Source organism: Aspergillus neoniger (genome assembly GCF_003184625.1).
Source record: "Aspergillus neoniger CBS 115656 unplaced genomic scaffold BO87scaffold_5, whole genome shotgun sequence".
Taxonomy (NCBI): Eukaryota; Fungi; Ascomycota; class Eurotiomycetes; order Eurotiales; family Aspergillaceae; genus Aspergillus; species Aspergillus neoniger.
Window position 1 is genome coordinate 779,008 of NW_020291133.1, and position 14,282 is coordinate 793,289.

Consider the following 14,282-nt stretch of genomic DNA (forward strand, 5'->3'; position numbering starts at 1 on the left):
AACCCCCACATCCGGAGCCAAGGCGGCGAGCTTCCCCCTGACGGCAGGAACTGACCGCCTGAACGTATCTAATCAGGATCACGTACGCGCTAACGTTCGAGGCTTGCAAAGATGAACGCTTTGGTGGATATTTAGAGGCAGTATAGACAGCCTCCAAGTACTAGTAACTGTAAGGACAAGCCAGTTATTGCTGCGAGCCGTAAAGGAAGCTCATTGGAATACAAATGGAGCTGCGGGGCACCGTCTCGGATCAGGTGATCATTAATGGCGGTGAACCGGCAGATGGCAGTAATGGCGACTGACAAAATCCCAGGAACATTCAAGAACTCTCATCACCTCAGTTTCCAAGAACCCGCGAAATCTCACTATTTTCTGGCACAATCTACCCTATTGAACTCGACTTTTGTATATGGTTGTCCAGTAAACGCCCGTTCTCAACAGCCTACATCAATATGGATCAACAACTCCCTCTCTCTCCGCCTTCTGAGCCGACGCCTTCTCCCACAGCCAAGGCGGTCCCGCAAGACTCCCCTGTCCGCACCACTGCGATTCACGAACTGCTACCTGAGATTCGTATTCCGGGCGAACCATTACCGCCGCACAAATACCATCCAGTTACTTGCACTCCCATCGACGAAGAAGAAATACGCTCCCAGATTGAACAACTACGCCAGGAATATCCGACACCAGAAGCGGCCCTGAAGGCGCAAGAAGAAGCTGCCAGGGAAGTGAGGCAAAAGCTGGAAGATGCCGAGAAGAAGCGCGAAGAAGTGCAGAAAGCTATGGACAAGAAGATCAAGGAACGCAACACAGAGATGAAGGTCTTGTCCAAATACCAAGAAGTCAAGACTTCGAACATTGCGTCTTAAATACTGTGTTCAGTCAGATAAGCTTTACACAAACCATGCAGACATATTCATACATGGCCATCAACAAAAGGGCACCGCCAGTCTTCTCAGAGGGGACAAATACAATGAGAGATGAATCATTGTGCGACCTCGAAACCCGGACGACTAGCAGATGGCGCCGAGCAGGTTGAACTCCTCTTTGAGCCGCTCTACTGGAATTGGCACCCAGTGATGGGATGAATAAGCCATACCGTGTGCTCGGCTTCATTCAGGATTGTTTTCTCCAAAAACCCGGCGTGACAGATCTGAATACGGTTCGGCTTCGATGGAGATCTCTTCTACGGCTCGGAAAACATACTGGCAAATCGAGCTACTTCCTATACAAGGCTTGGAGGCAATCAGGAAGTGTTCATCCATGAACACCGCGATGAGTTGATCTTGCGATTACGGCAAAGCCAGCTCCACACCAGGAACGGCGATAGGTCATATGACTATGGATGTGCTAATATTAAGACGTCGTCTGTACTTGACGTTGAATCGGCAGCACAAGCGTCGTGAACATTGAATGCATCAACATCAAACACATAATTACTCATAGGATTAAAGTAGACTCGTTGTCCATCAGATCGTATATCCTTCAAATATCACGCCTCATTACATTCACAGCGATCCCAAGACCTTAACCAAGGCGGGAAGCAACTGTGAAAAGTTAGCCTGTGGCTCACTGTGCGGTTGTTGTTTAGAAGAAACTTACCTCGGAAGCGTCCTCAACGAGTACTTGCGTTTCGTTGACAAACTTCGAAGTCAACAAGTCGTTGGCATTTCCAAGGAGACCGCCGATTTCGCCAAGCATTTCGGGTGTAAGGATAGGCGCAACTTCACTCAGGATCGGCGAAACTTCGTCGATGAGGTTGCTCGTCTCATTGACGAAACTAGGTGTCAACAGGTTCGTTGCGTTACCCAGCAAGTAGTTCACCTTCGTGAGGAGAGCAGGAGTGATTGCAGGTGCCACACTATCGATCAGATTCTGGGTCTCTTCAACGAACTTGGTGGTCAAGAGCTTGTTGGCGTTGCCGAGAAGTCCGCCGACCTCGCCGAGCAACTCAGGTGTGATGACTGGCGAGAGATCGTCGATCAATCCCTGCGTCTCATTGACAAACTTCGCTGTCAATAGGGAGTTTGCATTGTCGAGCAATCCTGAGACCTCTGATAGCAATTGAGGTGTGATGACCGGTGAAAGATCGCCAATCAAGCTACGGGTCTCCTTGACAAAATCGGTCGTCAGTAGGTCGTTCGCATTGCCAACCAATGTCTGGGTCTCATCAACGAATCCGGTAGTCAGCAGAGAGTTGGCGTTGCCCAAGAGACTGCCAACTTCCTTTAGAAGAGCAGGTGTCAAGACTGGAGCCACGGCGCCAATCAAGCCCTGAGTCTCGTTGACGAATGTCGGTGTGAGCAGGTCATTGGCATTGCCCAACAAGCCAGCAACCTCTGCGAGAACAGCTGGTGTAAGTACAGGGGCAACGGCGCCGATCAAGCTCTTGGTTTCCTTCACGAAGTCGGTGGTCAACAGGTTATTAGCGTTGCCCAGGACAGAATTGATCTCCTTGAACAATTCGGGGGTCAGGTTAGGAGCAACAGTTTCAATCAAAGATTGAGTCTCATTGACAAAGCCTGGTGTCAAGAGGCCATTGGCATTGCTGAGGACCGAGTTGATCTCCTTGAACAGCTCTGGTGTCAAATTAGGCGCGACTGTATCAATCAAAGATGTCGTCTCCTTGACGAAGTTTGCAGTCAACAAGCTGTTGGCATTAGTCAAAAGAGTGTTGACCTCCTTCAGCAGTTCTGGAGTCAGGATCGGGCCGACCGCGCTGATGAGGGACTTCGTTTCCTTAACGAAGTCTGCAGTCAGGAGATCATTGGCGTTGTTAAGCAGCGTGCCAACCTCACCAAGTAGGTCTGGTGTCAGTACAGGAGAGACAGCTTCGATAAGCTCACGTGTCTCCTTCACGAAGTCGGCTGTCAGCAAGTTGTTTGCATTGCCAATCAGGCCGTTAACCTCCTTGACAAACTCAGCAGTCAAAAGGTTGTTGCCATTATCAAGCAAGGTAGAGACCTTCTTGAACAATTGTGGCGTGACGAGCGGGCCAACCGAGTTGATCAGTTGCTGGGTCTCGTTCACAAAGTTCGGCGTCAATAGGCTGTTTGCATTGTTGAGGAGACCGGTCAATTCAGTGATCAACTGCTTGGTGAGTAGGTTGTACGCAGTGTCGATCAATGACTTCGTCTGGTCGGTAGTCTTGTCATCAAACAGATATGCAAAGTGGTTGAAGAACGATTCCACATTCTTCAAGAATGTTGGCGACAAGAGACCCAGGAGGCCATCGAGGCCATCACCAATGTCCGTCAAAAGATTTCCGGAAGAGCCGCCTGCGGATGATGAAGAACTCGTCGTTGCGGAAGACGCGGTGTCCTGCGTGGAGGTGGTAGACTGACCAAGACCTGCTGCTGAGGGGGATGCGGCAGCAGTGCTGCTTGCTCCAGCATTTTGGCTAGAGCCACCACCAAGGATTCCACCCACCAGTCCACCAAGAAGATCTCCTCCCTGTGACTGGGTGGCGGTTGTTTGGCTTGTCGATTCCGGAGCTGCGGCTGTTTGCTGTACGGCACTGGGGGTGGTTTGCTGGCCAGCTACATCGGCAGATGGCTGCTGGTTACCGGTGTCTGTGTTTGTGTTTGTGTTTGTGTTTGTGTTTGTGTTTGCGTTTGACTGCTGAGTGGCAGCATTCGCGCTTTGCTGGTCGGCACTAGCATCGTTGTCTGGCTGCTGCTTGGTACTGGCCGTCTGCTCGGATGCACCGGTTGCTGCCGCCGACGCTGCCGCCGCCGCAGTTGCCTCTGCTGCTGCAGTTGTTTGTGCTGCAACATGTTCCTCTGGCGCTGGGCTTCCCTGTGTAGAGATGGCCACGGATGAGGAAACCTGGGCCGGAGTTGCCAGCGAAGTGCTGGAAAGCAAAAGGGCGGAAAGAAGGGCCGACGAGACGCGCATGTTGAGGGTGCTCTCCACCAGGGAATGCCAGCAATTGACGACGGACGGGTCAGGGTCCAGATCAATGCAGACGGCAGGGCTCCTTTTATGCCTGCAGATACACGGCAGCCACCCGCGCTATCCACATCGATCCAAATATCGAGACAAGGCCGAGGGCTGTCCTTAACCCCACATGTGAAATGACTAGGACGTGCTGGGGCGTCTCATAATAGCCACACTACCGAGTCCATGCGGATTGGCCTCGTCCTAACCTAACGGGGATAATTCCTTTTCGGTCCCTGGTCAAGGACAACGTGACGATCGTCCGTATTGGACCACCAGATGAGTACCCGAACTGGCTACCCACCGCAGGGGAATGCTCCTCTGATCCAACCGAGTAGATGGTTTGATCTGGAGCAGCCTATGCTTGTCGGAGTGAACCGTGCACCTTAAGCTGCGTTAGGGGCACTTAGCCTTGCGGGGGGGGGGCGAATGAATGGGAAGGGAAATTACGAGGTGCACTTAGGATCATGGTTTGGCTCCCGATATGGGCTTATTTTTCCGCTCTAACTTCCTGGGTACCTCGGTGATCGACACCAAAGCCCATCATTTTGAGTCAAGCGAGCATCTGACAAAATTTGCCCTTGCGGCTATGATGCCATGTCGCAATTGACTCCGCGGTGGGTGTTGACACCCAAACAGTGATTGGATGTGCCTTGGGAAACAGGAGTCCTAGTTCCTGGCTAAGGGGTGTGACCTGGGAGGTCCACTCTTTCGACTGTTACCCAGTGGCAGTGTTCGCCGTTCACGTTGGTTATCAGGTTGGAAGCTGTGGGTGACTATCACCTAAGCCATCTACGGCAAATGTTCTCCGACTTGACTTTGCGGGGACGGGTGGAAACAATAGTAGTTTACCGGTAGAACCTGGGTCTCCAGTGATGGACGCTAACTACAATGTACTCGCACGAGTAGTCGTTGGAATGCCCTCAGTGCAATGGCCAACATAAGTGCCCAACCCACCCGCAGCAGCGAGGTTGCACTCGGAGTCCGCGAAACAGCGCAAGGAGCAGTTGCCGTGCTGCGAGGTTCGGCAAGAGAGATGCTCGGTAACATGTGAAGTAGCAATGGCCCTGGCTACTGGAGTTGGCGAGCGGGCAGTTGGCGATTTAGGTTTCCCCCTCGGACTCGGTCTAAATTAGCTTGATGATCGACGGCGACCATCAAGCGGGGTTGGCGCCGTGGTTCCTCGACAACCACACGAAGCATTTCTTGGTCAAGCTGGGGAAGGAATGGGTCAGGGCACACCCATAACCGTTGGTTCTGAGTTGGCTATCATCTATTGAGCATGGTCCCCTCCCGCATTTTCACATCGCCAGTCAACACAAGATCCCCCTCGGTCGCGAGTCATTCTTTTCAACGTCATGACAGTGCATCAACTGAAGAAAGAAACGGAATGTTACATTACTGGACCTGCATAATAAAAATTTCCACGATGCAGTGTGCGGGCTATTTTATGCAGATGGTGGCCTCCACACCCGCATTAACTTTGCGTAACTCCGAGGTATTCCCTCTCACCACCCGAACATCTCACCTCATCCTTCATATCCAGAGCAATGTCTCATCCTAGGATTTCAAGATTTCAAAAATCTGATTTCAGGAGCCAATTGATCTTTCACGGCTCCAAAAGATTGTGATCCGCAGCGACGACCGCACCAGCCATCACCGACCTTGGGATGTCAAGAAGATGAGACAACCAAGGGGGAGCTACCCTATCTCTGGTAGATTGCATATTGCAGACTAAAACATTGTGCTACATGACACAGTGCAGACCTTACTTCCAGACTACCACGCTCTCAGAGGCAAAAGCAGGAATTGGAACTGGCAAGGAGAAAGTTATTTGACGGCTCGGGCCCTACTTTCTCGATCAGCAAGGGAGGCCGATCTTGCCGCATCCAAAACGTGCTGACTTACTTCCATTTCTGTCGTAGATAACCAGATAAGTTTTCTACCACGATGATAATTATAGACACTTTCTAGATCCCATGGAATCATCCAGGTACGAGAAGTTAGTTCATTGCTATTCCAGTTGTTCTGGTTTATTATTTGCAGGATGGTGTGCGTGTGTGGTGGTGGTCTGGGTTGGGTTGGGCCCAAAAATCAGACCGGATCTACTTCCGCTCTATTTTGTAACGGTAGCCTGCTTCAGTAGATGGCCCAAATATGGAGTCAAGTCGGTTGGATGATCTGCTACTTAGTTTTTCTCCTTAATTCTTATTCCTCTGTTTTGCGGAAAACCCTTTTCTCTCCTTCCTGCTGCACTGTTGGTTATCACAAAGGGGCAGGTGTATCTTTGAGGTTGTTTCAAGCTGACGATGCGAAATTCAGGGTCATCTTATCGCCTTTTCATTCTCTTATCTAGTTCTACTCGGTTCTAGATGCGTTGCCTATCTTTCTAAGTGCTTGATCCAACAACCTTAAGTGGAATATGTAATGTATTCTACGGGTCCTGTTCATTCCTTCACCGGGGCTCATCCGTCCATGCATATCAAAATGGAATACTTAGGAGCCGGTGTTTCACTCATAGCCGTATTACCCGTTAAGAACTTACCTATATACCATCTCAGGCTAGGACACTGCTAGCTATAGCAGACTTTTCGGGGGTAGACGCACTAAATGAGTCCTCCAACACATTGCGTGATTTATTCATCGGAACGATTTTTGAGCAGACGGAAACTACTCGCCATTTTTCTTACTGGTCTATTCAACACTGATATCGTATATACCTGCCGCAGAATATTCAGAAACTAAGTACTTGGCGATGGTCCTTGGTGTCGTCTCATAACAACATGCTATCCATTTCAATTCATATTTCGATCTTTTGTCCTTATATCTGATCGAGCTTGCTAGGTAACATGCAAGCTATACGAATACTTCACCAGTTGAAGCAAGAATGTGGCCCTAGACGCTATCTTCCTCGAACTACAGAGACTTGCAACATTGCATGCTACAACGTAGGAAGGTCGTCGCCGCAGCTAAACTTAGCTAAACTGCATGCAAAGAGATAAAAAAAGGAGTGTCGCAGCTGGCTACCTAGCTACCTGCGAGTGACCCTCCTATCTCTCTCCGTCATCCACCACATACTTTCTACTTTCCTATTCCTTCTGGTAACTATGCGTAGCCTTTCCACCGACTCAAACTGGGCGTGTTCGGGGTTTCTACTCATTATCTTCAACCGCTATCGCCATTTTCCTGGAGCCTAGGTGTTTCTGGCTTCGCTAGGTCTATTCAGGGTAGGAGTCGAGTCCGACCTGACCGAACCGCTTGAGCAGGCCTGTCCGCAATATGTAGTCAGCGATGTAGCGGTTCGCCTGTGGAACTACCTGCCAGTAATTCCCGGTAAGAGATACTCTGTTACAGTGAAGACGAGGAAGCCTGAATGTATAATTTACTCTACCTCTTTTAGCATGTTTATTGAGCTAGTATCCTTGTTGAGACATTCACTGCAGCCAGACAGGTGTCAATTGATCCTTTGCCTCCTCTTCTTCCTACGTGGTCTCTGACGACCACCTGTGTTAACCATCCAACTCAGACTTGGAAGAGTAAGATCTGATAGAATATGAAACAGCAAGATTGATAAATACGAAGTGGTTCAGACTTGATTCTTACCCAAATGAGCGTTTCTACAGTCTAATTGATATGTCTCTCATTTTTCTTGCATGCTTAAAAGGTTATAGAAGAAAGCATCGACTAGAGCTTGCGAATATTACTCTATCCTTTACTTTTGTACTTCTCTCCCTCTTCATTCTCTTTTTGCTCTGATATAAACACTTGATATACGTAACTTGCGTCACAAGGGTATAGGTAAGTTTGGGATGTTGGTGTGGTGAGCCTGAGGTACTACAAACCAGGTCCAGATTGGTAATATGTCTTGTTGACTCTGCCTCTACAAGTCTTAAGTCAACGCGATTGATCTTGATAGGTAAGTTACATCTCTTTTCTCGGGTAAGGAACTGAAGAAGCCTCTTTCTCTTCCATCTTCGAGCATCCGTCAGAGGGCATGTCGAACATCTGCCAGTGGTTATATGTCTCTCTTGTACATAATAGGGACTTCTTCGAGCACTTTATATGTGAGTTATGTGACCTTCATATAGTGGAACTAAGCTTGAAAAGTCATGCCCTACCCTTTCCCGAGTAACACAGTACTAATCAATACACAACATCATTAGAGATAGGAACTAGCTTGAGTAAATATATTTAAAAAGGAAGATGGGTCATCTATATTTGATTTGGACTTAACTCTACACAAGTAGTAGTGTTGTTTCGCTCAAACATTCTTTGCGAATACCTCAGCCTTCCAAGTAAATTACCATTACATAATCACATCTCAGGAAATACCTCAACAATCTTCATCTCTGGAAGAGCTGAGATAGATCTCTGCACGGCTGAAGGAGGGGCAGATCTATCCCGTGAATTAAGTGGGGGGTTCAGGCTAACGATCCATTAGTGGATATTATCAACCGCGATGATTCGACCACAACGGCTGTTCAGCTATTCAGCTGCTCAGCCGTACAGTTCAACAACAAATCCAATCCAATTTCCATTTCAACAAACGCGAGGGCCTAAGCGAAGTGGGGTTACATACGATTCGAGTTGAGGATTATGATATCAGTGACAAACTCAGCATGATGTTGGTGACTACTATAAACCCCATTCATCTTTCATCCCCCCTACGTCACGACTCTGTTTTCCTCTTGAACATCAACCTCCCCTACTACTATCCAAACCGTGACTACTAGAATACCAACTACCAGCACCACTTCCTCACCGCTATCCCACCCCTCAAGTTCAATAACTTTCTGCATCATGCCTGTTTCTGCTATCGAGAGGTATGACCTTCTATCATCATTCTAAACATCTCCTATCTTGATCAACCTCCAAATTAGTAAATGACCCTACTCCTGTTCTACATCACCAGTCTTGAGGAATACCTATACCTCATCAACTCGGGCGATGTGGTAATCATCGACTTCTGGGCTACAGAGGGTGGTCCTCACGAAACAATCAGTTCAGTCTTCGAAGACCTGGCCTCCAAATCTGAGTTCAGTGAGATCAAGTTCGCCAAAGTCGATGCTGATGCCCAACCTGAGATTCTTAACGAAGCTGGAATCGGATCCTTTCCTACTTTCATGGCGTTTATGAATGGCAATAAATTGGACGAGTTTGTGGGTGCTAGTCCCCAAGGCCTGGAAGCGCTTGTTGAGCAGTATGCAAGAGTCTGATAAACTATATACTACTATGTTGTGCTATGTGCCTTTGCGTGAAGCGAAATGGAATTCTGGGTCTGATCTAAGTATATGTCTTGAATCACTGGTGGTTCTCTAGTCATTTGATTATGTTGACAGTATTAGTTTCGAATTCTTATAGCAAGAAGTAGACGGAAAGCACATGGAATGACTAGTTTCATTCATTGGTTAACGGAAGATTTGAATATACTTATAGCTGTCGCTAGTGACAGTACAAGCGTGGATGATGCACTTAGCACTATACACTCCAGTGTCACCTTATTAGTGAGCAGTAAGGCAGGCTATAACACTGATTCTATAGTAATACAGACATACTATAAACGAGTTATAGCTTGAAGAGCTCGAAGAACGAGACAAATCTCTGATGGGCTATCAACCCCATGGCATAAACTAGTTATCTTGATTTATATTACTCATAACTATCCCATAGAAAACTACCAACTTGAGCCATCTACCCAAACACGAATCAACGTCTATACCTTCAAAATAGACCCATTTGGCCAGCTATCCCTTCCCACCAACAGAATCGAGGCACTACGATAGTCTAGCTATCTACTCCTACCGTCACAGTGATAGCCTTTCAGGAATGATAAAAAGAGAAGTAAACTCAATTCTGAGAATAAGTCAGACTCCAATTCAACATAAGAAGGGAATGTTGTCAAAGACAGTCCCGCAGATAGCAATCAGTGCTAGTCAGACTTGAAACATGTCATTGCGGATCACTATCAGTCCTGACGGAGATGAGGGTTTCACTCTTATTTTTTTATTTTGACTTCTTGGGGAGTATACTTCCGAGGGAGTAGGTGTGTGTGTGCTTATTCTTTTCCATGTTATTCTTGTCATGAGCCATAATAACGCCTGGTGTTAGTGTTGGTGTTGCTACTGAGAATGGGATGGTAGGTCGACTATGCTTGAGATACGAAGAGGCTTAGAAATATGTTTTAGATGTCTACTACTTACTAGCACTCTTCACTAATACTGGAAACCAAATATGAGATAGTAGCGAATTTGATAGGTATAATCAAGTTAAGGGTCTGTTAATATACTTTGGTGGTCTTAACAGATTGAAATACTAGGAGCAATGAATGTAGGCATCTCACCTTCTCCATAATACTCACTCTCAGCCATTATATCCCCCATCTTTGGCTCTTAGAACTGAATATCAATGGCAATCTCCATAACCCTGAATGACATGTCGTCCGGATACATACTAATAGTTCTTAGAACTTCACGCATACTCAATCGTGACTCTTAACAGAACTTCTCCTACAGATTAGCCAACACGTAAAGAAAACAGTACTATATCTCAAAGTTTCTTTCAAAGCTGAATTTAACTTTCTTTCCTGAAAGAAAGCTTCGTGTGGCTGTGTAACAACTCTATCCGTGACGTTGGCTGTACAAGCTTCATAATGGGATGTAGAGTTTTACCGTTGGTCTGCAGAATTTGTATGCTCAATCTTAGACTTGCCACTGGTCTTGGCAGTTGGTTAAGTTTCAAAGCTAATCGTGAGTAATATGGTTTGGGAGAAAGGTAAACTTGAGAGTTGGTGCTAATTGGGTTGGTGTTACTTAGAGATTCGAAGGTAAAAGTACTAAGTGGTCTATATCTGATGCCATTATTTAGCTGATGCGCTGGAAGGAGTATCGGTATGGAAAGCATAAAAGGACTGAGTAGTAAGTAATATGTATTTATCGAGTGATTGAGTCTTTTAGTTTCACTTAGCTCGTGCAGACTAATAGTGCATTGCAGTCCCTCTGCTCCATTTCCGCTTGCTCTGCTAGCCATAGTAAATGCTCACTAAGACACTAAAGAAAGAGAGAATTATCGCGATGAACACCATTCCGAATCATTAACATGTCACGCATATAGGCAACAGACCATACATCGAGAAGAAAAAGCAACACAACTAGACAGGTCAGGTGATAAGCGCATCTGTCGTGAACCAGAGGGGTCGAACTTTTGGCGACCGGTACTCTTTCAGAACCTCATGCAGTGTCATCATGATGGTAGTAACCCGGTCGACTTTACCTCATGTTGTACAAGCTTCAAGCCACCGTTGTGACATATCAGGCATCAAAGACAGATCTCACAAGAGCGTTTACATATCGGTTTCAGCATTTACGGCAGGTAAAAGAAAGTTGGAAAGCATGTGCGGTGTTACATTAGAGTCAGCTGTCCATGGTCTTTTCGCTCAATGCAGATGCAAAATGGCCAGCTGAAAGTGATCTCCTCTTTAGTACGTACCAGAGGTGAGTGACAGTGTGACATATTGTGCATGATGTTCGGCTCATTCTGGAGCCAAAGCACTCTGTGCTCGGATGGTCTTGGTATCTATATAATATAGTTTGGCTGGCTGTGGTGGTCTCAGTCCACATGCTATGCCATATCAATAGTGTCGCAATTAGGTGCTGACATCAGCTAATGTGCCCCGGTTTTCGACAGACCATGGTTAGAGGGTGACCTGAACCGATGTGATGGATCTAGATGGCCAAGAGGTGGTGGGGACGAGCGAGGGGTATCTCCTCAGCTGGATTGGGGATTGGCAGTATCGAAGAGGGAAGTTTGTAAACAGTTACGTCAGGAGCGAAGAACTGTTGTCTCACAACAGAACTATAAAATCGATCAGTAGCTCAGCTCACAAAATAGGGACTTCCTACTTCGGACTCCAGCATAAATAGACCTCTCCAGAAGTACGAGAGTGATGAGTCCAGACCATTATTCCTTGTAGCTTTGACCCCTGGATCAGCGGACAAAGTACGCATACCTATCTCCAGGATGTTTGTGCTCGGTGTCCCCTTAGATAGGAGAATAGATGACCCCAGCTCCCCTGGAGGATGAATCCGAACGAGATGACCTCATTCCAACACTCTTCGAGCATCCAGGCCAGTCCATTCCCTTCCTAAGATGGCTAGTAGAACAGGTGACCAAACTGGCATGCACTGTCAGCAGAACCAAGTGGGTCGACACCACCATTACACTCGGGATCAGAGGAGGAAAAATGAGGTTAAAAGCCCAAGATATCTCCCGGTAGTATGCATGCCCTACAGTAGTACGGGGCCCCCTCCTCTGCCATGGCTGACCCAGTGCCCCCCTGGTCGCCCGCACGGGGATGGGGTTGTCTGAAACACAGAACAGGGATTAGCCTCAGCAAGGCAGCCCGTATTGGCCAGTTGCAGTCCGGGTCGGGGACTAAAGTCTGACTCTGGTTAAGATGGGCGAGGACTCAGCGCTTAGGCGGGCATGTAAGGTAATGCATGGTAATGATGCAGGTTGCATTCTCACTAGCGGTATCGTTAGGCTATCCCAGACCTGCCTGCGAGCGGCTTCAATGCGCGCGCGGTTGCAATGTTTTCTTCAAGGCTGCCATGCCGTGTCCCCGTCATGGAGGTCCGGATTGAATCCGGAATCTTGCATGAAACCTCCGATAATCGAAGCCGCCCGTTGCATCCAGGCGTGTGATGAGTGTGATGGGGGAAGGTCATCAAGGCAGACAATGGGGCGCAGCGCTAATCCAAGGTCATGTGAAGGGAGAACCTTTGCGTTCCGGGGGGTAATTTCTGGGTTAGCAGGCATCGTACTTCGTATACAGTCTTCGATGGATGCAGATGCAGGTAGTGGTTAGTGGGAGACTGCACAGGAGAGTAAGTTTAGTTAGTTAGTGAACTAGTCACTCGTCCCGCTTATCTCATCGCCCATATGACCCGAGGCTAAGCATGATGTATCTGATAGTAGTGGGGAGATTATTCACTACCAACTACTATCGACAGGTAACTAGTCAAACAATATTCTTCTAGTTCGACTCTACATTGTTCCAGCAGTGCCCCTAGTTTCCAATAAATTCTCCGCCCATTATGTCATGGTGGTTCTGCAGAAACTTCGCCACAGTGATGTGGCTCAAAATGACAGCAGCGACGGGTGAGGCGCAGCAATCGGCCATCGCCGACACCGCCGTCAAATTCACGTCTTGTCCACCAACGGGGCTTTTCCTGTTGCCTGCCTGCATCCTGCATATCCTTGCTTGCCTACTCTCTGCTACTTCATTTCTTTTTTCATACCATTTTGCCGTCTCTCTATTTGCCCCATGAGGCGATCCATGCCTCTTTTCTTGACTCCAGCCTTGCTAAGTATGTATAGGCTAGGGTCCACGATATGTCATAGTGCGGGCCATAACGGTCGTTCCAGCATTCCGCATCCAATCTGATGGGTCGCATGGTCTCTAGTGCACAGCTGACGACGCGCTGGTTGCTTATGCCGCATTCTTGCGCCAGACTGACTACCTTGCCATCTGGTGCCCGGAACCGACTCCAGCCGACACAGCGATGCGCTTTGCCATTGTTTCCTCTCGTGCCTCCATCCACCCAATCTCTTCCCATGCCTGGTGAGTGTACTCCGCTTTGATTGAGTTCACTGCTGGGCGCGTGCTGAGACCGAAGTTTAGCATCGTCTTGCCTCACCCATTGACCCCAGGCACTGCCGCTTTTTGGTTGATGCTCCGGCCCTGGTTGGGTTGATGCCGTCCGAGGAGGGTCGTGCAAGGTCGGCTAGGGGATGACATGACCGCCTCTATGGATGAACCTTTTTTTCATCTCCATTTCAGCCAGTCCCGGTGTCGCCGGGCGCCCACTACCCCTAAATACCAGGCTTGTGCATTGGCTTGCCACAGATCCATGTGCTCGGAGTTTGTGCCTGGTCATGGTAATATCTCCAGATTCCGGTGTCTCCTGGATGACACGAGCACAAGCCAGGGCTCTCAGTCAGCCAACCATGAAGCGGCGGGTGGGCGTGCAGACTAGCGACAAGTTCTACACATTAGGGTAGTTCAGGGCAACGCGAGAAGCGCATGCATGCAGATCGGGGGGAGGTTCGACGGGAGAAATCCCCTTTTCGCTCCCTTTGTGCTGCGTGTAATAACGGAGTATCATTTCTTACGAGGAGGCCTCCCGTCCGACTGACTTCCCATTCGAGAAAGTCTGGAGATGACCGTCGACGAAGCCCAGTCCAATGGTAGATCGTAGCAGGGATCTCAGCTGCGGCGTATGAGCCGGACCGTGAGGGTGTCAGCGAATCTGAGGCCAGAAGAGACCTTGTACCAACTTCCAAGG

The 14,282-nt window shown here is 48.2% G+C and overlaps 4 protein-coding genes across 4 annotated transcripts; 2 read left to right on the forward strand and 2 right to left on the reverse strand.

The window, feature by feature from the left end:
- Nucleotides 1-331: 331 nt before the first annotated feature.
- Nucleotides 332-876, forward strand: BO87DRAFT_187994 (uncharacterized protein). The gene has a single exon (XM_025618465.1). It carries the CDS (start codon nucleotides 453-455, stop codon nucleotides 867-869), a length of 417 nt encoding a protein of 138 aa, XP_025483360.1. The 5' UTR covers nucleotides 332-452; the 3' UTR covers nucleotides 870-876.
- Nucleotides 877-1,508: 632 nt separating this feature from the next.
- Nucleotides 1,509-3,897, reverse strand: BO87DRAFT_383583 (uncharacterized protein; the record flags this gene model as incomplete). Its single annotated transcript, XM_025624660.1, has 2 exons — nucleotides 1,509-1,547; nucleotides 1,603-3,897. 2 exons carry the CDS (start codon nucleotides 3,895-3,897, stop codon nucleotides 1,509-1,511), a joined length of 2,334 nt encoding a protein of 777 aa, XP_025483361.1.
- A 4,589-nt stretch (nucleotides 3,898-8,486) lies between these two features.
- Nucleotides 8,487-9,253, forward strand: BO87DRAFT_373539 (thioredoxin family protein). The gene has a single exon (XM_025622574.1). It carries the CDS (start codon nucleotides 8,823-8,825, stop codon nucleotides 9,153-9,155), a length of 333 nt encoding a protein of 110 aa, XP_025483362.1. The 5' UTR covers nucleotides 8,487-8,822; the 3' UTR covers nucleotides 9,156-9,253.
- A 1,062-nt stretch (nucleotides 9,254-10,315) lies between these two features.
- Nucleotides 10,316-11,162, reverse strand: BO87DRAFT_188008 (uncharacterized protein). The gene has a single exon (XM_025618466.1). It carries the CDS (start codon nucleotides 10,963-10,965, stop codon nucleotides 10,510-10,512), a length of 456 nt encoding a protein of 151 aa, XP_025483363.1. The 5' UTR covers nucleotides 10,966-11,162; the 3' UTR covers nucleotides 10,316-10,509.
- Between the last annotated feature and the right edge of the window lie 3,120 nt (nucleotides 11,163-14,282).

Coding starts and splice junctions, on each gene's coding strand:
- BO87DRAFT_373539 (XM_025622574.1), top strand. CDS start 8,823: ATGACCCTACTCCTGTTCTACATCACCAGTCTTGAGGAATACCTATAC.
- BO87DRAFT_187994 (XM_025618465.1), top strand. CDS start 453: ATGGATCAACAACTCCCTCTCTCTCCGCCTTCTGAGCCGACGCCTTCT.
- BO87DRAFT_188008 (XM_025618466.1), bottom strand. CDS start 10,965: ATGGCTAGCAGAGCAAGCGGAAATGGAGCAGAGGGACTGCAATGCACT.